The 27,997-nt window shown below is 31.0% G+C and overlaps 1 protein-coding gene across 4 annotated transcripts in view; it reads right to left on the minus strand.

Moving 5' to 3' along the window:
- Positions 1-6,919: 6,919 nt before the first annotated feature.
- The window catches only part of LOC129953170 (myb-like protein AA), a 179,883-nt gene continuing 158,805 nt past the window's right edge, over positions 6,920-27,997 (minus strand). For all 4 annotated transcript variants that reach the window (XM_056066026.1, XM_056066027.1, XM_056066028.1 and 1 more), the window contains one exon: positions 6,920-10,084. In XM_056066026.1, the coding sequence (XP_055922001.1) occupies positions 8,384-10,084 (1,701 nt within the window). In that variant the 3' untranslated portion in view covers positions 6,920-8,383. The remainder of the gene's footprint in view (positions 10,085-27,997) is intronic.

The raw sequence follows: 27,997 nt of genomic DNA on the forward strand, positions 1-27,997 counted from the left end.
AGGTAAAAACCTTTTCTGTGTTATGGGTGTTTTATTGCAGAAAAATAAATGCAATATTGAATTGCGTATAATAAACAGAGCACGAAATTTGAAAAACAGCTTTGAAATGTGATAGCCTTTGATGCAAAGAAAAAATAGCTCGATATTAAGAATTTCAATTCTGTTCTTAGGGGTTGCAAAACTAAAGCCAAATTGTTAAATAATTCATAGCCATTCACATTGTATTGAGTTTCTTCAAGCTTCATTTTGTCTGTTCCCTGGACCCTGGGTCAACGTAGATAATACTTTTTAATCAAATTAATTTACAATTGGATACAAATACAAAAATATGCTTCGTTTCTTCCCTCTTTCTGTATTCGGAAACACAGGGTAACCAAACACAAGCATAAGCACACGTTTTATTCATTGAAATTTACAATCCCATTATCTTAATAATTCTCAAGTCTGTTTCTGCAGCCCATGCTTCGAACAATTTATTGTTCCACTTTGTAAAATTACAATTCCATTCAGTATAGAATTTTTTGTCTAAAAACACACTGTAAAGAAAAATTTATTTCTCCTCCTCCCCCCCTGCTCTTGACTATAGATGTTTTTTTATTTCTATCGTGTCCGTGTCCAGAGGGATTTTTATTCATATTGAAAATTCGAAAAAGGAGTAGGTATTCTTACGCCCAGATAGTCGTTTGGTTTGGTAGGTTAAGGTATAGCTTATATAGGTCCATAAATTTGCCATACATTTACGATGGGCACGTACCTATTGAAAAGTTTGAATAAAATAAAAATTAAAAATTCATAACATTTTTCAATAGAAGTAGCACAATTCTTCTTTTCTATGTATATTCTTAAAAAAAGAAGATTTGAATCGAACATGGTGCTTATACAGGTAAGTAAGAATGTCAATATGTATTATGTCTACTTTGATGGGCTTCGGAATCGGGTGCTTTTATTTTGATTATTATTTTTAAAGAACATTTACAAGAACAACAATAGGTACATGAGATCTAACGTCAAAAGGAGTGCTGACTTTTTTAAGATTCCAATAAGAAAGTGCCTTACAATATATTTAACTAAATGTTTGTATTTGAAAAATTGGGAACGTAATTTTATGCTTTTTCAGTTCAAGTTAGCTCCCGTGGCCTATGCCATCTCAAGTTTTTTTCACGGATACGGGTAGTAATTCTTGTCATGAAAAGTGCTTTCTCAAATAAGCCGTTCGGATTTGGCTTAAAACTGTAGGTCCCCTCCATCTTTGACAACAATACTCGCACACAGGAATGGTTGAGAGTTGAAAGTCACTAGGCCCTAGTTCTCAACGGACATTTTCGCCACCCAATTTTTTTTATTTATAGTTGAAGTTAGACGGTTGAATAAATTCACCAATAAAAACGTTACTAGAACAACGAATTCAGATGCATTGTTTTCGAAGTTTGTTGAAATATAAAACATTTTAGGTGGCTGAAAAAGATTTTGTTACAGATATTGGAATGCGATACACACTTGTGTCACATGGATAGGGACAAGCTTTTCGTGTTTTTTATTTGCCGATATATCTAAGCCCTAAGGTTTTTTGGAAAGCCCCAAAAGTTGAATTAATAAAGTATGGATTCGGTTTATATTGCAAGCTTACATTTATAAATAAATACAAGTCTTAATGATGTTTTTTCCAAAGAAGGTCATAAAAAGTACATGTGTTTTTTTTGTCACATGGATAGGGACAAGATTTAAATTTACATATTAGCGTGTTTTAAATCATATAAAAGGGTACTTTGGAAGTCATGATGAGCAAAAACACTGACATTACATCGGTGGTTGAAAATATGGCAGCCTTTGCCAACCACATCGAAGGGAACTTAACCCTCCTTCTAATTGACGAAGTGGAAGCTTCCATCCAACAAACTCTGGCTCCCACTCCGGAGAGAAGTGTTTTAAACGAAACCAGCTTAGCAAATGACCCAATTGTTAACCCATACTTGAGCACTACAGAGGAAATATATAAAATAATAAACTACAACAAACCAAAGAGGCCAATTGGGCCGGATGGGATATCTACCTTCATCCTAAAGAGCCTCCCACAAGAAATGTTTGTCTTCAACAACTGCCTCAACAATGACTACTTTCCCAAACATGGAACATGGAATTTCTGACATGCTGTTTGGTTTTCGGGAAAACACTCGACGCTGCATCCCTAGCTGAAGTTTCAACACGACATCATCACAGATCTTAATAGCCATCGTGTCACCGTTGGATGCCATCTGGATGTTGAGAAATCATTTGATAGCGTATGGATTGAAGGCCTTATCCATAAACTTTCACATGCTTGGCTTTCCAATTGCACTTATAAGAATTGTTTTGTTCTTTTCCTTCTCCAGAAAATTCTATGTACATCCATTAATACTATAATGAAGAAGAGCAATGGAATAAGTCAACAGACGAAGATACTGATGTACAAACAACTGCTGAGACCAGTCATTGGTTACCGTTTTCCCGTTTGGTACACCATCTCCAAATCAGCTATGAAACAGCTAAAAACTGAGAATAGATATAGAGAATAAAATAAGAAGGATGACAATCCAACAGCGATTGCCAGAGCCCAGGTACAGCGTTATGGACATTATGGATATAAACATAATTCAAGTCAACAAAGAAGATGCCGTTGCATTCTACGCTGACCCCGTATCAGCCCACCGAGCGACGTGGCTACGCATGCCAACAAACCCAAACCAATCAACAAACCCAACCATGACAACCGGTAAGAAACACCCCGAGAACACCCATCAAGTCAACAGACTTTTACTTTAATTGTTTATTAAAAAATATTTAAATTTAATCTTAAGCCAATGTATAAAGTTATGTCCCCTATGTGTCAGCAAATTCTTTTGTTTTGATGTATTTATTTAATCTTAGGACTATCAAATGTTGTATATAAAAGTTCAATAAACAAATCTTGAATCTTGAGAGCTTAGTATGAGTATTAATTTGATAGAATCAAGAAGTATAGGTAGTGGTAAGGGTCTAACCAAGGAGGAAATAGGCCTATTCCGAGCTTAGCAGCATCTCGGCAAAACCAAAATGCTGTAAACAACTATCTCAAGGACCCAGAGAGGTATGGAAGAAACCGCAAAGGAGGAGTCAAGAAAGCCGCATCATTGGCAACTGCTTCAAATTCAAGGCTTTCCATTAGTAAAATCAAGGCAGAAGCTAGGTTAAATGCTAGTAGATCGATTGTTGCTAAATGATACAGAAGGCAGACCATATACGACACCAAAAAATTAACATAAAACTACCATAGAATGCTGCACGCAAGACCCAACACCTTAATTTTGCAACAAATCACCGTAGGTGGATACCGTCGTCTTTTCTGATGAAGAAAAATTGGACGGACCTGATGGATATAGCTACTATTTAAATGATTCAATAAAGGAAGAAATCTGTCTTGGAAACGGCACAACAAAAGAGGCGGTGTAATGGAATGGGGAGCAATCACCTATTATTGGACAGTGGAGCTGGATTTTCAAAACTCTAAAATGATGTCAATCATTTAAAAATCGATTCTGGAACGAGCTACTCTTGACCTGAACTTCATGGAAAACGTGTGGGGATGGCTTTCAAGAAAAGTCTACAAACGGCATACTAACCAAACGAATAGATTATGGAAGCCATACGGGTCTGGGCCAAATTTCGCTCAATTATCTGCACGTATGAATCCATACACCAAAGGCTACTTGAAGTAATCCAGAAATCAGGAAGCAGCACACATTACTAAAAACTATCTTAATCCACTCAATACATCCAGTATTTACCTAAACCATAAGATTTGTTATTATTTTCTTTACTTTAAAGTAAAGTGACACAAAAAACAGGTACTTTTTATGACTTTGTTTAGAAAAACCGTCATAAAATTTTATTTATCAACTTAATCCAAAAATGTTTGCTTGCAATATAAACTTATTGCATACATCATTTATTTCACATTTGGGTTTTTCAAAAAACCTACGGGATTAAGAAATATAGGCAAATGAAAACGGCAAAAGCTTCTTCCTATGCATGCGTGACACGAAGTGTACTTAAAAAACAAGAATTACTTGGCAGGTTCAGGCAATAAGGGACTTCATTTGCAGTCAACTGCATTTTTTGAACGTTAGTTTTTACCAAGGCAGTTAGTTTTTCAAGTGTCTTACATTTCAAACTCATAACTTTAATTCACTAACCTATCTCGGTCTTCAGTTAATCGTACAAAAATTACTAAAAACATTATTTTCTACAAAGCAATCCTGAGGTAAGCTTCAAGTCCATTACGATTTGTATTTTGCACAACAAAGGATTATTATATATTTCTTTTCCAATTGAAACATGATCATCTGTCATTTTAAAATAAGTAGACTTGACTTGATAGTAAGGGCGATTTTTCTTGGCTTACTTTCCAGTCCACTTTCCAATAAAGTTGCCTTAATTTGAAGGAAATTTGTTGGCACCTAACCAACCAGATTCTAAAAACTTGCCTTAATTTCAAGTCAATTACGAACCATAAATTCACTAACTTTTGAACCATAAAGCTTATGCAATTAAGTTGTATAAGTAAAGATGTCATCTTAAGATTTGTAAATAATTTAACAATCTTTACTAAAAAGCGGTTTGCTGTAGAAAACTACTAAAATCTTTGTTTTTACACAGTTTAGAATTTATGAAAACTCAAGAAGTGCTTCAAATTATTTTCATAGCATCTTTTCTTAAGAGAAAGAACCAATATTTAGGTTCGCCAATTTGATATTAAGTTGTCTTAAAATTCCTGAAACTCGTCTTCAATTCGATCTTATTTTTTTGAACTACATAAATAGCGTAAAGTTTTTTTTAAAGTATTTTTTCTTTCAATATTGATTTTCTATTAAGAACAAAACTTTTAAAATCCTAAAAAAATCAACTTTTTGAAGTGAATTTGCTCTAGAACTGAGATTTAAATACGAATTTCATGAATAATAATATCCCAAAAACAGCCAAAGTGACACTTTCATTAAACTACTAGTTAATTACAAAACAAAATAAACGTTTCATATTTATTAATTAAATATAAAAGCCTTGAATCTCTCGAGAACTTAAGTGAAAAGAGATTCTGCATTGTGTGATTTGTGAGTGACACACTAAAGTTTCTCCTTTTTCGAAAAATTATGTATTATCAATAAAAGTGCTTTCTCAAATTAACCGTTCGGATTCGGCTTAAAAACTGTGAGTCCCCTCCATTTCAGACAACCTTACTCACACATTGGAATAGTTGAGAGTTCTAAGCCACTAGGCCCTAGTTTTCAACGGACTGTTGTGCCACCTAGTTTATGTACTTAAATGTATCTATTTCCTTCAACTCAAGAACCAACAGCTTTTTTCTCTACAATTTTTAAGTTTTGTTGACTTCTTTAAGATCAAAAGATTCACGCAAAACAGTAGTTTTTTTAACATGTGTCTTTTAGCTTCAGCTCCAATCTACAACTAAGCAGACTGATAACGATGGTAATACAACAGAATGTATTATTTTTGGGAAAAAAAGCCGTTGCAGCACAATTTCTAACATTTCTGCGTGAAATGCACTAAATACAGTCTAATTGTTACATAAATGTCATATTTAGAATCTTGTTGGAATCTTAGAATGATTTCATATGCAGGGAGTCATCCGAATTAAAAAGTTAGACCATATCTTGCCTTGAAATATGTGAATGTAAAGTTAAGGTACACATAATGTTTTATTCATATTTTGTCAGCCTCCTTTAGAAAACATTAAAGTACATTTTTAAGCGGGGCTCAAAAACTCATCTTCATGTTAAGTGTCTGATAACCCCCCCCCCCTATGATTAAAAGTATGCATCCACTCTTGCTTTATAAATAAATAAAAAGACATTAACAACTCATTTCTAATAACATAATCAGTATCGTTTATTATTTTTTGTATTTTTCATCTTTTTTGTAATTTTAAGTTAATTTTTTTTGATCATTTTTGTAGTTTTATTTAATTTTGATTACATTGTGTGTGCATAATATATAATTGTAATAGTTATCATAATTATAATAGCTAGTATTTATCATAATTGTCATCATTATTCCTATATATATTATAAACAATAATAGAAAATTAATTAATTTATCTTAATATTTAAATCAATTTTCTTCTTTTTTTTTGTTTTATGTTCTTTGACCAAAACATTTGTTTGTATTTATATTTATATATATATATTTTGCTTGTTTTTTTGTTGTTGTTGCCTTGTTGCCTCTAATAAGAAACTCCTTTAAAAGGTTAAATTTCCTATTTTTTAAACTCATCGAAATAATACTATATATTATAATATTTTAGACTACCGCCTTTTAAATATATAAATATATAATATACGCATTTGTTTTACATGCGTATGTGTTTTTGTTTTTAATTGTTATACTTGTATTTAATTTACTTATACATACATATTTTCGTATTAAAGGTTTTATATCGCTCATTTTTCCTTAGCCTCCAAGTTTTTGATGCTTTCGATAAGATTGAGTTGAAACAAATGACAGAAATAAAACTCTCAACTTGTTTAGTGGTTAAGTGTACCTTTTTCATATTTAAACAGCAAATTGTTTTCGAAAATCTTGAATTTCAAATGTTTTTATTTTTTCCATCTCCAGCAATTTATATAGGTATGAGTTGTTTACCATTACGGTTTCATTCCTATTTTAAGATTCTTTTTGAAACGAAAACGTGATTTGAGAATAATTCTTGCAGTATGTGGAAATAATAATTGAATTCTGTCAAACCACACGCTAGTGATTCCTCCTAGCCAGAATATGAGAGTGGTGCTGCTGTGTTTAAGACTGAGCTATAATCAAAATTCACATAGTCCTTTTATGCTTAAAATTACAAATTTCTCGGAAGCAGATACGCAGTTTATTTTTCATAATACTTGATTATTTAAGTCGTCGTTGAATAACTTTGAGATCTTTTAATTCTTAGAATTGATCCCTTAACCTTTATTCAAAGTTAAGATCCTGCACAAAAACAACACCCTTTAAAACATAAAGAAAATAAAAACATAAACATACAGTTACGCAAAATATGTATTTGTAACACAAAAATATATATGTATACCATAATTTATTTATTATTTTAATTCCGTTCTTGTTTATTGTTCCAATTTGTATTATATTTTTTTATTATAAACTTAAGTGATTGAAATCGAAAAATGTTGTGTTCTTTACGTTTTAAAGTACTTTTAAGTTAGGATTTTTTCGTTTCTCCGAAAGAAGGAATATTTTTAATTTTTCTTCTCAAGCAAACATTTGATTATAAGGGGCATGTGTAATTTTAAACATTTTTCAAAATTTTGTGACCAAAGAAAATAATAAATTAACAATAAAAAAAACGTATGGCTCTTGGAAGAACAACGAATTATATGTAGCTTATAATTTATTTATTTTTTCAAACGGATTTTAATTATTTTCTACAATTAAATATAACTAATTAATATTGAAAATTAAAATGAAATAATATATATAAAAAAAACTAACTAAAATATGGCTATGTTGGTTTGATTAACGTTTACTTTGCACAGACTGATGAATGAAAACCTTGCAACTTATAGAGAACACAAATATTTATAAATATAAATGTATTTATATATATTTATATATATAATAAATAATAACAATTATACACGAACAAATCTAATAAAACCAAAACGAACATATAAAATGGCACAAATTTTCCACGCTCTCATAAAAATAAGATGTGGTCTTATTAATAATTACTATACTTCAACTTCTCTTAAAGAGTTTATTAGAGAGTAGTTTTTTTTATTTTGTTTATTTTTAATTATATAATAAATTGTAGGTTATTTTTGTATTAGAATGTATAAGGACATAGCAATTAAAAAATTGGTATTGCAAAAAATGGCACTTATTTCAGTTAAAATAATGAAAAAAAAAAACAAATCTTATTAGCGATCTCTATATTTAATTCTATATCTAAATTTACTTAAAAAATAATTAGTAGTAATAAGTAAATTCTGCTTTTGTTTGTTTATATTTACAACTATGTGTGTGTTATCGTATTGCTATGTATGACTGTGTGGGTCTGCATTCCTTTATGCTAGCTATGTTTCTGACTGGATTTGACTGTGTGGTGTGGTGTGATGTGTGCGTATTTTTGTGTATATTGCTTACTGCGAGATTTAAAGGACCTTCTTTTATATTTGCATATGACTGCTTATTTTACAGGCAACACACCTTCGACTGGTAGGTGAGTGGGTGTGATGGTGGTGGGGAATGAGAATCGGGGGATTGTTGGAGTAGCCAGTGGATTTTTCGTCTACCAAAATCCCATACCCGGATGCGGCGGATGTATTGTTGGCCACCGCAGAAGCTCCCTTCAGTCGTCTTCACGCGAATCAAAACTCGTCGCATTGCCTTCGGATGAGAAGCCAGATGGCGATAAACTGTCTTGTGGGTAATAGAAGCTATGTCCGCCACCACTGCTAGCCCCGCATCCCGACGGAGCAGCGCTCATCAGTAGGCCATTTGCTGTTGCCAATACCGATGCAGGGGGTGTCACGGATGGCCCCATTCCGCTGCTGCCACTAGGTGTTGCACAAACCCCACCGACACCAGGACCTGGCCGATTATCATTAACGGCCTGTGCACCATTTCCTGCTGCTGCAGCAGCAGCGGCGGCGGCAGCGGCTGCGGCTGCCTTCATATCTTGCAGATAACCGACATTTTCAGAGCCATCACGACACCACAGCTGCCGCATCTCAGCTCTTCGCGTTCTCATGAGCATTTTGTACTCGGATATTCGCATTTTTTTGCCGTCGACTATGCAGGTTCGTTTCGGTCGTGGCCGGTATCTGTAGTCGGGGTGTTGTTCCATATGCAGTTTAGAAAGTCTCGATTGCTCCTCGTAGTAGGGTTGCTTATCAGAGTTTGACATTGCCTTCCATCGTGCACCGAGAATTTTTGAAATATTTGAGTTATGCATATCAGGACATGCTTTCAATATCTTGCGACGTTCATCCTTCGCCCAGACCATGAAGGCGTTCATGGGACGTTTAATGTGCGGCTTACTGGACTCTCGTTCACGTTCCATGCCACTTAGAGCTGATGATGTGTTCAAAGCATTTGCACTGGGATTGTTAGAGCCAGGAGCATTGCTTGCACTGCTGCCATTCAAGCTGTCCCGACTTGCCCTTGATGACCTCACAAGCCTGACTTTTTCTTCGTCGTTGCCGGAAGTTGTGGGTTTGCCACAGTGATGTTGGTGATGTTGGGGCGGCCCAACATTCGATTCTGGAGGTGAAGTCCACATTCGACAAGCAGATAAGAAATCTGGCGCATCTTCTACCACTAATGGCCCGCAATCACTAGCCGAACTTTGCGATGGCGATGGTCCGGCTGTGCAAATCGATCCACTGCCGTTCACCTGGCTGTAATGCGAGGGCAGAAAAGAACGCGACATGCCACGCATGGAATTATTCATATGAAGATTATTCTTAGTTTGACTGGAGCCTTGGCTCGGAGCGTTCATTCCATGAGGGTTGGTAAGAAGACCATGGGATGTGTCATTGATACTGGGTGACACATTAGCTTGTTGCTGCTGTTGGTGATGTTGCAACTGCTGGTGATTCTGATGCTGTTGTTGGTTGTGTTGTGAGAAAGAAGAATGTATTGGAGATGATTTTGGCTTTGTAAGGTTAAGGGGTGTATCTGGATCGACTGAAGAATGTTTTTGTAAAGAACTCTGCGACGGCGACGGTGAATTATTTTGACCAAGTTGCAATGGTGGTGACTCTGTATTTAACGAACCGTTGCCTGATGATGATGATGAAGCAGCTGCAGCTTCAACAAGAGCAGCTTGCAAATGTGCTAAATTAGCAGTCGCTGTATCCCATAGTGGTTGTACTGGCAAAGGTGGTCTCAAAAAAGCTGGCAGAAACGGAACCAGTGCCGATGCAGGTTGTTTCACTGAAAATTGTGCATTCAACTGAGATTGCAGCTCATGAAGGCGAGAATCATTATGAATGCGCATTAAGTGTTCCTGTTGTAGATTTTCATAGTCCGAGATCTCAGGATTTGTCTGAAAAAAAAAGAAATACAAATTAATTTAATTACTATTACATTTAATGTCTTCTAAAATTTGTTTATATTTTTAATTTAAAGTATTTCACCAAAAATTTTTGTGTTGCATTGTTTTAAATATCAAATTGAAAATATTGAACAATGTTGTTGTTGAATGATTGAATTTTCGTTGCACAACGAATGTGAGCAATACAACTTCAAAAAGCTTTAAAAATAGATTGATTAAAAAAAACTAATCAACAAAAATAGTGACCACAACCATAATAATCTTCAACTTATAATAAAAATGGAAAAGTCAGTTTGTTTGTTCGTTCTTTACGTCACAACGGAGCAATATTTTCACATGATTTTTTTTTGTATAATGGTAGTTAGAGACTGAAGAGTGTTTTAAGCTCATTTCCAGCTCATTCTAGCAGATCCGCAGGTAACACTGACATATTGGATATTCCATACACCCTTTTTTAGAACACTAATCAAAGGTATATTATTGGGTGCTTCACGCTTTTGAACCTATAATCATTGCCTATCATACGGTGTTTTTTCTTTCATTTGTCGGGTTGGGTACATACATATGTACATGTATTACCTTTCTACATAAAACTTCGTGTCGCTTTGGCGAAACATTATTAGTGCTAATATCTTAACTGGCGTTGAAAATGGTTTAAATGTAATTGTTCCTTGCAACTGTTTATTTTTCTCCTAATCAATCAGCTAGTGAAGTGTACAAAACCATATTTAAACAATAAGTAAGCTTTGATAGATAATTATTTCAGTGTTTTTTGTTTAATATATTAAACATTTATCACTTTAACAATGGATAGCGTTACTTTTGATTATGGAATACTTACCAACTTTCCATTGTTTTACCACGTTCGCAAACCTAAAGTTATAGACAATTATGTAAACAATTTAATAAATCAGAACTGGCTATCTTTTCTAGTAGTTTTGGTATTGACAAAGTCATTAACTAGTCGGGTTGACCATAAGCTGCGCTCTCTATCTTTCTCCCATCTAGTTTCTTTTGGGCGCCAGTTAATAGAATAAAATTTGTATAGCTTTAATTAGACGTTGCATAAAATTTGGTGTTTTTACAGTTATTTTAATTAAACAAATGGCCATATTCGCTGACAGTCGCAATACCACACTTCAATGCACCAAAAGTATTGAAATGTTCTCACATTTATTTTCTCGGGTCTGCATCCCAAATGTTATTTATGTTTGTAATTAAAATTCAATAATATCCTTGAAAAAGAACAATGAATGAAAATGCCGCTCTAATTGCAAAGAAAAAAAAAACAGGAGGAACAAAATACGTATTTATGTGTCCCAATATGTAATGGATGAAGATTGATGAATACTCATTACAAAAGTCGACGTTTTCCCTGAATGAACTACAATAACGTCCATGTCGAGCTACAACAAGACAAGACGGAAGGAAACAACAAAACTCAATCAGTTTTGTATTATGAATTTAATGCAGCATCCAAGTCCTGAGCTTGTGAATGACCCGGTTTCCATGGTATTTCCTTTGTCTCACTTTTCTCTCTTTTCTGGCTATTTGTGCCCGGCTCTAGCTTATTTTTGTGAAATGGTTCGCTCAATGATGGGTGGACGGATTACGTACGAACATTTCCCATTTTCCACCACTCTTAACGAAAAATATAAGAGAAGATTGTTGACATAAAAATTATTTTCCTTTTGTATTCTGTATACAGTTAACCGTCCCCTCTTCTCCTTCCTATTTCGAACGAGTAAAACTTTCATCGCTGGGTCGTGTCGTTTGTTGTCGCCATTGTTGCCATTGCTGATGAGTGAATGAAAATAATTATTGTTATTGTTCCATTGTTTGGAGAGAAGTTCAACTTCAAATGAGACAAGAAATTTCTATGGGGGATTGGATATTTGTCGATGTTAAATCACAATGGGGACTTAATAAGCGAAAAAGTTGCTAAACTGTATTAGGCGAGGGGCTTTCTGGGTTGACATTTTGATTGCGAAAATAATTTCGCAAGTAAATCCTCTATCAGTTTATAGGACTTGGGACACTAGACATACGGGAGATTTATAAATGTTTATTATTCTTCTTGTTTCTGTTTCAAAAAAAAATTAATGCGGTTCTACGAAAAGTCTAACCTTAAACGGATATCTTTAAGCACGTATCGATAAGTTTGAGTTTTTCGTATGAAGATCTTAGATCACTATACAACTTCCAGTCGTAGCTAAAAAACTATCATGGGCGTGAAAAAAAAACATAGTGCAAAATATTATGCAAATTACTATTACGAAATAATTCGGTGATGATTTTCTTTGGGATTAAGAACATTTTGCGATTCCCAGCATTTACAATAATTTATTTTTAAAGCTTGTCACATACAAAATTGTAACAAAACCAATTTTGTAGCAAAGAGTTGTCATAGCGTTATATCCTTTATCATCTTAAATCGTTCAATACAAACAATATGGCAAAATTATTTTTGTTGACGATTTTTGGGAAATTTTGTTTCTTCTTGTTCATCTTCGGAGTTTTAAGCGTATACATACAAGTTTACAATTTGTTAAAATTTGGCAATTTGGCATGACAGAGAAAAACAAACACCAGGAGAAAAATTAGAAAGTTAACAAATTGCACTTGATACTTCAAAGGCATTTGATAGGGTTCGGCATCAGGCTCTCTTATCGAAAATGCTTGCTTTAGTTTTCCATAAATCCCTCCTTCAATAGATTAGTAACTACCTTTCAGTTCGTTCAACACAAGTACCATTGGATGAATTCAACTCTGCTGGTGTGCCTCAAGGCTCTGTTTTATCTCCAACACTCTTGCTCATTTTATAAATGATGACCATTTTCATACCAAAATGTGATGAGCTCATTAAATTCCAATTCCAATGGGAATAAGACCGCTTGGTGTTTTAAAACTCACAAAAAATTCGTAAAATGTTTAGGTTTACTAAGGCAATTTAAGAAGTTTTTCTACTCTGTTATCTACAGGACTTTAATACGCGTACAAAGCTTGAGTATAACTCCCATTACTGGGCTGGTGCTCATGAACAGAGCATTTTAATTTTCACCAATTTTTTTTCTTAAGTTAACTATTTTTGTTATAAGAACAAATATTTTTGTATTGCTCAAGAAGGTTACCCCCCATAGAACCGTTATTTTTTTTGTTGGTTCAAGAACTAAAGAATTGATTTCATTTTTTTTTCTGCACAATAAAAAAGTATTGTCTAAGTAATGTTTGATGATCAAAAATGTCATTGTTTTGAATTTTGATATCTCGGAAAAAGGTCATTATATTTTTATAAAATTAAAACGTATATTCATCAGATTTAAATAACTGCATGCCAAATTTATTTTTAAAATCAAATTAAAAAAGTTTATATACAAAAAATGAATTAAGAAAAACCCGCTCAATCGATTCTTAAATAAAAAAATGAGAGAGTAAAGTTTTTCTGAGAGTAAAGTTTTTGATTTGACATTGTTTTACAAAATTTGTATTCGTCCATAAACCGAAGAAAATTTTCATATTTGGACGAGTGCCCTAATAAAATATGTGATTCTTATGAATAAAATTGAAAAGAGAGCTCTTAAAATTACAGGCAATCGTTTTCTTACTGAGGTATTTGCTACTCTTGAACACTGCTGCCGCAGGTTTTTATGCCTATCATATACTGTTGATTACAGAGATTCTTTCTTTATCCGCACTACACGAATGTTGAGTGCTTTAGCAGGACCAATATTTTCCACTCATTTCAATGTGCCGACATTCAATACCAATGTACATCGATATCTCCTATCTATTCCTATCCTTCTTTCCTAATTTCTCGCACTGTGTTCAATCATTATATTGGTATTAAAGCCCCTTGAGTATCAGAATATTAGTTTTTTTTCAAGTTTTCTAATAAATAAAATTTAAATTGAAGTAAAATACATCTTAGCGCCGAAAGGCATTTGTATTAAGTGTTATAGTTTAACTTAGAGTGTCCGTATTAGACCGTTAAGATAGTTGTAAGTTATGGATAATTAGGCTAGTTTTATGAATTTTGGTCTAGCTTGAAAAATAAAAATGAATTAAAAAAAATAATAGCACCTTGGGTAAGCGCACAATACCATAACAATAAAATATAACTAACTTCTAAGAAAGGTGGTGAGGTACTTGTGTATTTGTTCCTACTAGCTCCTACTCAACTTTTGCAAAAATATCCAATTTAAGACCAAAAAACACAAACTGCGTTTGTAATTAAATATGTGTATGCTTGCATCTCCACCAAATTAAGTCCTCAGTATTCATTGATTTATAAAGATCGAATGAAATATAATGAAAGCAAAAATTATATGTAACAGAAGAAGATAAGAGATGCTGCTTATTTATTTGTTTATTAAATGTTACAAGAAAATCCAATGGGTGCAAAGTGTTAAAGAGCCATAGAAAATTTTACATTGGATTACGGAAGTACACCCACTGAAATAAAAAAAAAATGATTTCGAAAAATAAAATTCAACTTGATAAATTGATATGAATATTGCACGCTGGCCTTAATACTTTTCAAATATTTATATTAAAGCATGTGCTCTAAATACCACTTGTATGCAATCTATTTTTACAACAGTAATTCGTCTGTTGGACCCAACACCAATATTCCCAAAATTAGACTTAAGTTTTGAATTTCTTTTAAGAAAGCTGCAGTTCGAACTCCATCTTCCAGACTAAAAGGAATGTTCAATCTTCTTGGTTTGGGTCTCATACCAGAAATTAGATTCATTAAGGCCTCATTTATTTTGTTATGAAAACCAAAATAAATAAATAAAATATAAATCGCATATTTTTTAAGGAATTACAGTCCTTTTTATTTCAGTGTAATCTGCATAATAAAATGAAAGTAATTAAAAACTGTGGTGAAAAATATTTTACCTACTTGTATTCTGCCAGTGAATTTTTGCTTTATCATAATTTTTTTTGTATGTCAAATCAAGGGAATATGTAGGTATATTGTATATATATATATATATGTGGATACAAAAGAATAAAGAGTATCGCACTAATAGAATGAACGAAGAACCATTAAAAAAGGTGTATAAAAAGAGCTTCATGCTCTGTTTAACCAGTCTTAAGGCCCATTATATAGATTCAAGTGTTAAATATTTCTGATTATTTATTGTATCTGTTTTTTACTGTATAAATTCTCGACTTGAGAATTTTATTTCCTTTCTTTTCATATTTTATGTTTTCAATGAAAAATGCATAAGAGGAATAGGCAGGTGTATCGTTAAGTTAAGAGAGCTTTATATAATAACACTGAATAAACAAATTATTTTTTAACAAGTAGAGTACCTACCTTTATTGATCCTTTAAGTACGTGGTGGTAGAAATAGTTGGATTAAATGTTGGAAAATGTTCAACGGTTAATAAAACAGGTATGACAAAATTGAATTGACTTTATAGGTAGGCTATAATGTATGTTCTATGTAAGTTCGCAGAATAAAACTAAAATATGGTGTAGTATCATTATTTGTCTATCCATACATTGCAATCGCATAAATATGCATTGATTAATTAAAAACTTTTGCAGCTTCACAGAAATTAGAGCAAGGATTAAAAATTGATTGTTGCTTTGAATATGTTCAAACCTAGAACATTTTTAAGCCTAGACCTATGTATATAATAAGTTACACGGGCAAGTACCTTAAATATAAACTCGCCAGCGTCCTGTCGCCTGCACTCTATTTTACCTAATATTTGATTGTTGTTTTGTTTGTCGTCAGCAAACTCGTTTTTTTAAAAACAAAATATAGATTGAAAACAATGAAAATACGGTACATAATGTTATCTAAGAAATCACCGACACATTTATGTATGCATTTTGTACATACACTAATTTTTAATTTTTTTTTATAATAAGCGCAAAGTCAAGGGTTTTGCGTAACCCTTGACAACCAAAGACAATTTGAGAGAGACTAAACTTAACTAGGACGTTAAACAAGGAAGGTTTATAGGTTTCTTGCTACGCTTTGCATTTCTCATGCAGTGGAAGATTCATCTTCGATTTAAAGAAACTAATCGGCATAAAACAAAAAATATTTTCTTAAAGTCAATCAAAAACGTTTAATGAACAATTAGGAATATAAGGTGTGTAGTTTGTTGCATTTTAAATACGATATTACTTTAAAATTCTCAAAGAGAGTTATTGAATTTTTGAATCGATATTTGTTTCCCTTTGATTAGAAATGAAAATTATACACTGATCGATCGGAAATCCGACAAAGAATTTTTTGTCAGGAAAAAAAGTGTAATTGCACATTTATTTTTCTCTAAAAATGTATGTTTCTATTTTCCGAACGGAAATTCATTTTCCTGAAAAGCTGATACTTTTATGTTCAAAAGTGAAACGAATCGTTCCACTGATTTGTGTTCCAATTTCACACAATTCCAATGGATTTCAAACAGGACATTTTTTTCAATGACAGACATTTTTAATGATAGCTATAAACGACCTGTGAACAAAATTCCAATATTTGCTTTCAATGATGAAAACCAATGATAAAGATAAAGCTGGCACCTAATACCGTTTTTAGCACCTGGTAAAATTTTAGAAAGAATTTCAGTGACAGATTTTTGCTAAAAGTTGCCAAAAATTTATTTAAGATTTGAATATCTCCGTAAAAATAAAATATATTGGCTTCAAACCACATAATTGTGTCTCATAAAAAAATTAATATTTTGTTAAAATTTTCGAAAAACCTATCGAATTGAATAAGAATCTACAAACTGATTTACGTCTCGAATATCTGAAGAAAATTAACTTAAAATTTATTTATTCTAGACAAAAGTAATTTTCTCAGAAAAATTTAATTGTCATTTCTTTATAAAATATAAAAATCCCAGCCGTTAATTTTTAAAAAGGGAAGTATTAATTAATTAATTAAAATACTCGCCTGAAAAGAATATTCACTATTTGATTTATTTTATTTTTTTTATTGATCATTTTTTTTTATTTCAAAACCCTTTAATCCAGCGATTCTTTGAAATAAAACAACTTATATGATTGCAAATAGAGGTAACACTGGTCGAACAAATTACATTCTTTTTCTGTCCCACAAAGAGAACAATACTTTTTCGCTTATATTCAATTAAAATAAATTAAGGCAAACAATTAAGTTGAGAAGAAACTTTAGTCTGGCACTTACAAATTACACGTTGCAGAATCTCTTTTCACTTCAGTTTTCCAGAGAATCAATGCTTCTAGTGAGCATCTAAACAAATTCTAAAGTTTTTCCTAAATTTTTGATCCTTAATTGTGTGAAAAGGAAGATTTTAGTTGTTTTTGACAGAAAACCGTTTTTGGTAAACATCGTTAGATTATTAACAAATCTTAAAGCTTAAGTCTTTTATTTTATTTAATATTTCTTGGAATATTTTTTAAGAAACGGTCAAATGACATTTTTCATAACAAAATACAAGTCCAGGGAAAAATATCTTTAACCAAAATAGTTAAACAACCTCTCCACATAAAACATCTAAAACTTTTATTTCTGACTGCATACTTTTCGTAGTTCATTAAATGACAAATACAACTTTTAACAAGAAATTTCATTTAAAAAATTTTAAGGGCATTAATGGAAAATTGCAAAAAAAATTTGTTGCCCAGAAAAAAAAATCTTAAACTTTATTTTGTATTCATTATCGAAAATATTATACTCCCCTTCCATCTACAAATATGTAAGATTAAAACATTTTATTTTGATGAATATAATGAAATTTAATAATTTTAAAAAAGACCACTGTTATTGACAACAACTGCCTGGCAAACGCTTTTGTATTTATTTTATTTGTATTGATGAATTGCTTTAATCAACAAACAATGATTATTTGCAAGGATAACAAAAACATTGAGAAACAACAAAAAAAAATGGAGAAATGGAAAATCAAACAAGTTGGTAAGTAAGGTCTAGAAATTCAATGTAACTAATACATTTAAATACAACCACAACAACAATAAAACCATCATTTCAGGATCTGAACACCCACAAAAGCAAAAGCAATGTGCTCAGGGCTCATCACCCAAACGATGATGATGACACAGAGGGACTCAGGAATAGATAGATAGATAGATAAATAGATACAGGAATGAGGTAAGAATAGAAGAGGAAGGAACAAATTTTCCTGAATAAAACAAAAACCCGAAAATTGTCCTTTGATCTTTTCGTGTCTCACTGATAGAGCAGGAGCAGCACAGCAATGGATGATGTTTTGCATACTTCAGGGATCGGGCGGGATGTATTGTATATACGACAAATATACCTTTTACTCTATCAAGGGGAATAAATATATTTGGAGAAAAATAGTGGGATGGGATGTGCGGCTGCCGCTTCTACCGCTGCTGGCTGTGTAACTATATTAGGTACACTTTGCAAGAATGGGTGAAGCTCTGTTTATTTACTTATTTATTTTCGCATTTTTTGTGTCTCTTTTTTGTTTTGTAATCACGACAGAAATGAAATGATGATGATGACGATGATGACGATAAACAAAATAGATAAGTAAATTGTGCTGTATCTCTGTCTCGGTGCCCCTGACGAACCACCGGGCCGCGCCATCGCCACGCCGAAACGCATTATATTCACGTTCACGTTGATGATAATAATTCAAGGATGTCGATTGAGTTTTGTTGTTTTTATTTGGCTCTTTGATATTGCTAAAATACACACAAATACGAGTTCTTATTTTTTTGTTGTTTTTACTTTACGTTTTTTGTTGTTGTTTTTGTTGTTGTGTTGTTTTAAACAAATATTTGTTTGTATTAAGGTTTATTTTAATAAGAACTACAAAGGAATTAAGGGTTGTTAGCATTAGCTTCTTGTTTTTTTCGTTGATTATTTGGGCATTGGATTTAAAATTTTAAAGTAAACAAAATATAATAGGTAGGTAGGTTTTTAGGTAGATGGAAAATGGATATTTGGACAGGTATTTGTTTCAAAATTAAGTAAATGAGTTTTAATTTAGGAAGATGCTCATAAAATTATGAAATTTTTACAAACTTTGTTTCACAAAGCTGCTATATAAAATTCTTAAATTTGACTAAAATTTTTATATTGCATTTCGCGTTGCATTACAAAAAGATTTGGAGTTGACCATTTAATGTTCAAGGTAGGACCCGAGGCCTATCTAAATACCAATTTTAAGCTTAGCAGACTTTTTTGGTTTCGATTTACATATGGTGTAAAAAACTTGATGGTTCCATTTTAAATAGACTGTTTTCCAATTGGTTTGAAAAGAATGTTAACATCTTAAAAAATGAAACTTGATACCTGTAGATCTATATTAGGGAGGTAGTAATTTCTTTAAGAACATTTTTTTAATTAAAATTATAAATAAATAGAATAAGTTAAGAACTGGAACAAAAAGATCTATCCCCTTGTGATACAACAACTTCTTTTATAAAAAGAAATTATATATCCATTCACCATCAAAATCTATAACATTATCATCAGCATCGCCATGAACTGACTTAGACTCCTGAATTCTGAGTGTCCCTTATTGTCCTTGTTATAATAAGATTATTCAAACCATGTTGTTTCCATTGTGTTCGCGCATAAATTATACATACCTAAATAAATTGAAAAAGAGTGTCCTGAGTCCCCTTGTTTCTTATATATGTATATTTAAAAAAAAAAGTAAATTTAAAATAAAAACAAGACCATATTGACAATGGATCATTGTTGTAAAAGTAGTGTTATCGTTTCGAGTGAACTCTAGTCACAATTGTATGTGATTTGATGGTTTATGTGATGACGACTGAATTGATTGAGTAGGATGAGGAGATGATATGTGACTTCAATCTGTCGTCAAATTAAGATAAAATGAAAATAAGTTATCAACCCTTCTTCTATATCGGCTTTAATGTGCTTCTGGTTTAGTAACGAATGGATAGAATGTTTCTGTTTATTTTAATTCCTCTTCTTCTTATTTTTATTTGTGTTTTAATTTGTATGTTTTTTTTTGTTCATAAAGGAAAGGCATTCAATCTCGAAATAGATGTTAAGTAAAATAGGGAAAATTGTTGGTATTGGATGCACATGCGGCAAAGTTGCTACATATCTGGTTACACAGGGTAGTCAAAAAGTTCACGGTTTTAGAAATACCTACCAAATAATGGCGTAAAATATTTTATACTCATTTAATTTTATATTAAAATGTCGCGTATCGTCATCAGTTTACATCGACATTATGCAAGTGCTTAAAGATTGAACAAAATATTGCTCGTACTGAGGGTACTGGAAGTCATAAAAGTCTTACATATATATATTTACCTGATTTGATAAAAATTGTACAAAAAAAACCTTCTATAAATTTTATATTCTTCCTTTTATAAATCATAAACTTTTCGGAATGATTCATATCATTTTTAACCGACTTCACTCTATCAGTAGAATACTCGGTGTATTTGAACTGTGTTCATGATACGAATTGAAGACGATTTCAGTTTAGTGGCATCGCAAAATATTAAACAAACATTTTATTTATTTCAACATTTTTCTATACAGGAATGAAATCAAATAATTAAATTACTTATTAAATTAATTAAACATATTTAAAAAAAAAAATAGAGAAACAAAAACAGATCAGTTTTTCCATTCCAGAAATTAAAAAAAACTGTTGATTTATTTTAGAAGAAAAGAATTTCAGTCTTAATTTGTGAAACCAGGACCACCAAGGAACTATACTTATGACCAACATTGGCAGAGATTGTCACCGGCCATACTTGCGTCGTTTCAGCACATATATACCTATTAAATTGTTCATTTAATTCGCATTTTGGAATCTATATATCAAAAGCTAGAAATCATCTGAATTTATATTTTAAAAAAAGGCTGGGATACGACCCAAACTGATAACTTCATATTCTGTCGATTAGTCTAAATTAAAACTTCACAAAATGTTCATAACAATGTTTTGTGTGAGATAAATAATTTGAAGTCAATATCTTCCTTTATTCTCTTAATACTTGAGTCGAAAACCTTTTCTTTTAATTTTTTTTTTCGTTTGTTGTAAAAAAATGTCAATTGAATTTTTCTATAAAATTACCAACAACGTTTTGCATATGATAAATTAAGTTTCATTTCAAAATTTGTAGCTTTTGACGAGATCTTTAGTAAAATACCAATTTTTACCTATTTTAGTAGTAGTTTTTGAAAGTTTTTATTTGTTGTATTAAAAAATACAGATCAGATTTGTCTAAGAAAATTTAGCACAGAATCAAATTATTTGGAAGTCAATACCTTAATCTATTCACGAAATATTGAACAACTATTTTAAAAGAATTTTACGTATAATTTTTTGTGGCTTTTAATTTTTATGAAAAAAAAACTGACTGTTGGATTATTATAAACATTTAGCTGAGTGTCGAAAACAATATTTTGTATTTAAAAAATAGTTCGAAGCCAAATTCTTTAATTTTTGGGAAGATATTTGAGTAAAAAATCAACTTATTTAGTAATGTTTACTTTAGGTTTTTATTTTTTTAAAAAGCTGTCAATTCAATTTTTCTCCAAATTTTACCAGGTGTTAAAAACGCTATTCCTCGTTGCATTTGGACACAAAATCATTTTTTGTTCGTAAAATATTCGACGGGAAACATTTTTTGTCACTTATTTTCAATTATAAAAAAACGTTGATTGATTTTTTTTCCAAAACCATATAACTTTGGTATCACATCACATTATATAAAAAAATATAATTGAAGCCGCTAGATTATTAGTTCGTTAGATATTTAGTGCAACCAAAATGTTCACTTTTTTTAAATTGATATAGTAGGAAATGTACCCACCTTTCGATGTTATTATCTGTGAAAAAAAAAATAAATCAATATCGCTACTGGTTCTTCAGATATGGACGGCAAAAATGGTATCCTGTACGTACATACAAACACACATACGTCTCTAAAAATCTTTGATTCAAAATTATGACATCTACTGAAATAAATAACATAATAATGTTTTTCTGGAAAAGATTCGTCATAAACATTTTTCCATTTTATAGCCTAAATTTTTTTAAATTGATACAATATTTTTGGGACACCTGAACAGAACCTACGTTTAGTTTTGATTTATATTTTTACTTAATCGAACTCTTTTTATTAATTTAGACTGTTTAATTAAAAAAAAAAGGTATTAAGATAGAACCAGAAAAAACTTTACGGACGGACGAAATAAAAATCAATGCTTACAGGGACGCTGGTTTATCAAATGGTTTGCTTTTTCCAAATTAGTTTAAAACATCGCAAGGATATGAAAAAAAAAACATTAAACAAAAAAAGCGGAAAGTATTATATTGAAAGGGTGAAGGATTAGAGCACTGAATTTTGCTGTTTTTTATTTAATTATAGATTGGTAGAACTTAGAAGTTTTATCATTAAATCTTCCTTTTGTTTAAATTATAACAATTAAATGAAATTGTATCAAAAAAATCATGTATCTAGTCAGCTTAGTTGGGTAGCAATGGAGGATAGAAATAAAATCTTAAAACTTATAGCTTTTTAGTTATTATACATAGAATTTCCTTTTAAACAGTAAAAGGAAACACCAATTTTCAGCTACAATCAAATTCCACTCCAGCTCCAAGCCAAAACCATCCCCTTCATTAATAAACTAGAAATAATCGTATTATTGTCATGGCATTTTGTGTTCCTTATTATTCACGCATAATAATTATCTATTTTATTCGCTAAAATATTTACAGAATTTCGAAAACTCAAGAAAAGATAGAAGAAAGTTTTTACGCATCAGCTTATTCTCGGATATATACCTTTGGGAATTATGCTTTCTGCCTTTGTACGCTATAAGTATAACTCAAGCCTGAAGAGAAAACCGAGTGACATAGGGAATAAATAATTATTAAAGATATACTCGTATGTAGGTATAGTGTTCAAAAAATATTATTATCCTTCCTTTTACCGCAAGCATACAACCATCGCATCATTGTGTGTCATTGTATTCTCATCGTCTCATCACCATCAAGGATGTGCGAAAAATATAGATTTTCCTATTTCCTCCCTTATGCTGAATATAATAAAAAATCCGATCGATTCGGCAGAAAATTGCTGTCAATTCTGTAACTGTCTTTTATTACATTTCTCCCATGAGATGTAATGTAGATGACAGAAATGACAAAAATGACAGCGATACCAATCGGTTTTGTTTTCCAGTTATTCTTTTTCCCTCATAAATATAGAAAATGTTACCTTAATTACTGCAGACCTACGAGATACGACATCACACGCACCCTTGTTTCTGATTTGCCACCAAATCCCGCCGACATAGCAAACACCCCACCATAATTTCGACTTAAGATTTCAGTACAAGCTCGAAGGACCGACGACGATTATGAAAAAACGAAGAAGTCTCTGATGTGCAATATCGTTTTATATTTTTACTTCCGTTGTTTTTTATGTTCAGTCCTTACTTTATTGTGAAGCTGAATAAGAAATTTGATTAGCAAATTTCATACAAATTGTATTTTATTTTTTTTTGAAGAGGTGCCCCACTGTGAAACAGCAGAACAAACAAGATTCATTGAAAAATAATTTAAAAAAGAGATTAAGGCATTTGTCATGCTTGAGACTTCAACACAGTAGCTATATATTTCTGTCCTGCAGAATTCAGGTCAAATTCAGATGGTGGGGTATGTGCCATACATTTTGTACGAGCACACTTACATTTTTATGAAGGAATTCAGAAATACGAAACAACCCTTAGGCTGTTGAGGGCGTAAGGGTCCCTTAGGTGAGGGAATTGTTTTGTATTACGTATTTTGATTTTGATCGATTGTAATTTGTAACCAATAAGATATTTGTGGTTATATTTTTGGCCGGAACTTGAGTCACAAAGTGTTGAAGTTGTATTTTTAAAAAAATTGACTTCAAGAACAATTAATTGCAAAGGACTACGGAACCGAGAAGCTTTTGCTCCTATATTGACGGGGATTTATTCATTGGCCAACCAGTTCTTAAATTTCTAACTTTTAAAAATCATTTTCAACGTAACGTAAAAGTGAAATTCATCTCTGGTCTAGTTAAATACAAATGTTTGGGGGCAAATAAATTATCTTCATAACATTTCCTTGGGGTTTTTCTTTTTTTTTATTTTGATGTTTATTGTAGCCAAAAATATTACATTATTTCTTTATCTTAAATATATATTGCACAATTTACAGAGATTAGTATATTATCTACCTAACTACTGCCAAGTTTAAAAGAGTTTTTAACAACAAATTCAAAGATAAAGTATTAGTTGAAGGAAAAGCTACTTAAAAACCTTAATTAAAGTGCATAACAAAAGAGGATTCTTCTTGTTTGGGCGGAGATCGGTCATCAACGCTCAACGTTTTGACTGTCAAAACATTACGATGCACTACTTCACTTTACTTCAAAATCACATATGCCCACACAAAATATATCTTTAATAAGCAACTCAAAGAAAGCAAATTACCTGCTTTTTAAATTCAAAACTTATACTCCCAATTTCGGAGAGGCTTTTAAAAAATTAATAATTTCATCTGGCTTTCGATTCACTATTTTTGTGGGCAGCTGCAAAATAAATTCTCATATTTTTTAACTATGGACCTTTTACATTACGTTATCATCCGAAATATTCGAATGACACGTTTTATTTAAACAAATAACAATAGCAAAAAAATACCTACTTTAAACATTTTTATAGGGCCATATCATCAAATTAATCAATTTTAATTGATTCCGTTCGGTTTTGATAGAAAAATTCAATCGCCTGTTTTATCAACAAAAAAAATATAACGAATATCAAACTATCAATGGATACATAAATACTTAACAAAAAAAATACATAGCTGCTTTTAGACAATTTTTATTTTCAACTTAAATTATTTTTCCAATAAACATTTATGTAGATAAAAATAAATAAAATAAAATAAAAACAAGGCTTTCCGCTAACATTTATACAAATAAATACACATCCTATAAATTTTCAATTGTACCTTTTTTTTCGTTTATATTAATATTTTCACCCCCTCCCTCCTAAGTTTATACATAAAGGACACTGAATAGCGTTGCAGGTGTTGATATATTTTTCGTGTACTGTGCCGGTGTCTGCTTATAGATATTTAAGTCAATTATATTGCCGAAAAAAAGTACTTTCTATGAGTTTATGAGAGTAGATCTATCTGAATACTTTTTTCAGAATAACATGCCTACATGTATCGGAGGAAAAGTGAAAAATCACTCCCCACGAAGTGATTTCAAGGATGAAATCAATTTGCGTTACCTGTTTCCAAATTCAAAAATAATTAAATAAAACAAGAAACAAATAATGTAATTGAAAATAAATAATTGTTCCCTTGCACAAATTATCTTGTTTGGATGTATTTTTATTTACGTCGAAATACATAGGAACTACATATACAATTTGAAATTACCACAAATGCGACGGTAGAAAAGTCGCCACTAGTTGAGTTTGTCCGTCTATCTGTTTTCGACCCTACAAACTAAACCCTTGTGTGGATTGAGTTCAAACTTGGAAATTAAGATTGTAAGCAACTTCCCCATAGGTATTTTTGAAGAGGAAGACTAAAAACAAAAGTAATCCACATTCATATTTTTTCGAATTTGCTCAGAAAACGGCCCATAGATTTTCATGAAATATTCTCTTCTTTTTCTGCATTTTTTTTAAATGTAGACCATCAAAAATATGCCCTCATTTGATATTTAAAATTTCGAAATTGTGACGCGACATTTAAACCGTAATATAGGATTTAGTAACAAAGTGACTTGTACTTTTCGGAAATACTTTTGTATTCCATGCAAACTTAGATTAAAAAAGTTTGAAAAAATTGTTTGAAATGATTGACGTGATACAATACAGATTCCTTATGAAATTTGTAAACTTTTTTGTATGTCGCGCAATTTTGTAAGTTTGTTATTTTCGACATACATATGTATATAAACTATATGTAGTTGCCAAGTTGTTCATTCGTACAAATTTTCAATCTCGAGGTTTTAATAAAACATGAGATTACGATGGTAGAGAAGTCGAAAAAGTGGGTCCCCCGATTCCGTCCGTCTGTCTGTCTATCTGTCATGGCCTTAACAACCCGATGCATTTGGAAATTAAGGTTTTGAGACAACTCGCGATTTTTAAGACTGAAAATTATAGTAGTTTCATTAAAAATGTTTTGGTCAAAAATAGAAAACCCACATTTTCTCAAAAACAAAATGAATTTTTTGAAAGTTTCGCTTACATTTTGTTTCTTAATTTGGCTTCTTTAAATATAAAAAATATTGAATTGCTCCAGAAGGGTCCCCGTTAGAACTGTTGTTTTGATTTTAAGTTTTTTCAAGAACTAATCAACCGATTTTAATAATTCTGAATGCACAACCTTTTTGCCTCAATAATATTTAATGATAAAAAATGTCATTGTTTTTATTTTTGTTTTTTTTTTTTTTAAATATTAAGTTTTTTTTTCGAAATTCGACATCTTAAAAATGGGTCATGGGTTAATGAAATTAAAGTGTAAAACATACATTAATAAATAACTGCATAACAAAAATATTTTTAAACTAAAATTAAAAATTGTATATAAAAAACTTAGTTAAAAAGTTAAAAAAATGGTCTTACAATTTACAAGTAAAAATTAAAAAATCATTGTTTTTTAAGAAATCAAATGGCGTTTAAATAAATGAAATAACATTTTTTGCAGGTACATACATTTTTGAATCTTAAAATACAGAAAATATTTTTAAACAGACCTTTTGGATACATGAGAAAGTTCGTACGACCCACTTGTACATTATATTTTCCTTAGCAAAGGTGAAGAAGACTTGTTTAAGTTATTTGTTTTAGATCACTTCAAGGGTTAGAGTCATAGCACCCAGGGTACTCATTATAATTATGTAATTGTAATTGAAATTGTAATTGTAATTGTAATTGTAATTGTAATTGTAATTGTAATTGTAATTGTAATTGTAATTGTAATTGTAATTGTAATTGTAATTGTAATTGTAATTGTAATTGTAATTGTAATTGTAATTGTAATTGTAATTGTAATTGTAATTGTAATTGTAATTGTAATTGTAATTGTAATTGTAATTGTAATTGTAATTGTAATTGTAATTGTAATTGTAATTGTAATTGTAATTGTAATTGTAATTGTAATTGTAATTGTAATTGTAATTGTAATTGTAATTGTAATTGTAATTGTAATTGTAATTGTAATTGTAATTGTAATTGTAATTGTAATTGTAATTGTAATTGTAATTGTAATTGTAATTGTAATTGTAATTGTAATTGTAATTGTAATTGTAATTGTAATTGTAATTGTAATTGTAATTGTAATTGTAATTGTAATTGTAATTGTAATTGTAATTGTAATTGTAATTGTAATTGTAATTGTAATTGTAATTGTAATTGTAATTGAAATTGTAATTGTAATTTCTCTCGTATAAAGGTATAAATTTCATATATGTATGTACATCATAATGAATGTTGTTTTAATCACCAATTCAAATCTTACTCATAATAATTCTCCTTTGTATTAAAAGCACATGTATACGTACATCTAGATTAACACAATAATGCATGCACACTTCCACTTAACCTTACATTCATTAATATTAATATATTACAATTTTAAGAGTCAAAATTAAAAAAAAATACTTTCTTTTTATTTTAATGATTTCTTTTGAAATAATAACAAAAAAAATTACTTAATTAAGTATTTTTTTATTATTACAAATGAACGTCTCATACTCAAAATTGTGCAAGAAATATAATAATAATCTCATATGTATTTTTCACATTCAAAACCTCGTATATGATCTCTTCTAGTACTTTCTATTATAGTCTTTTCTCAAATACTTGTCTGTACTGTAGAACACTTTGATAACGA

Source organism: Eupeodes corollae, chromosome X (assembly GCF_945859685.1).
Source record: "Eupeodes corollae chromosome X, idEupCoro1.1, whole genome shotgun sequence".
NCBI classification, from domain to species: Eukaryota; Metazoa; Arthropoda; class Insecta; order Diptera; family Syrphidae; genus Eupeodes; species Eupeodes corollae.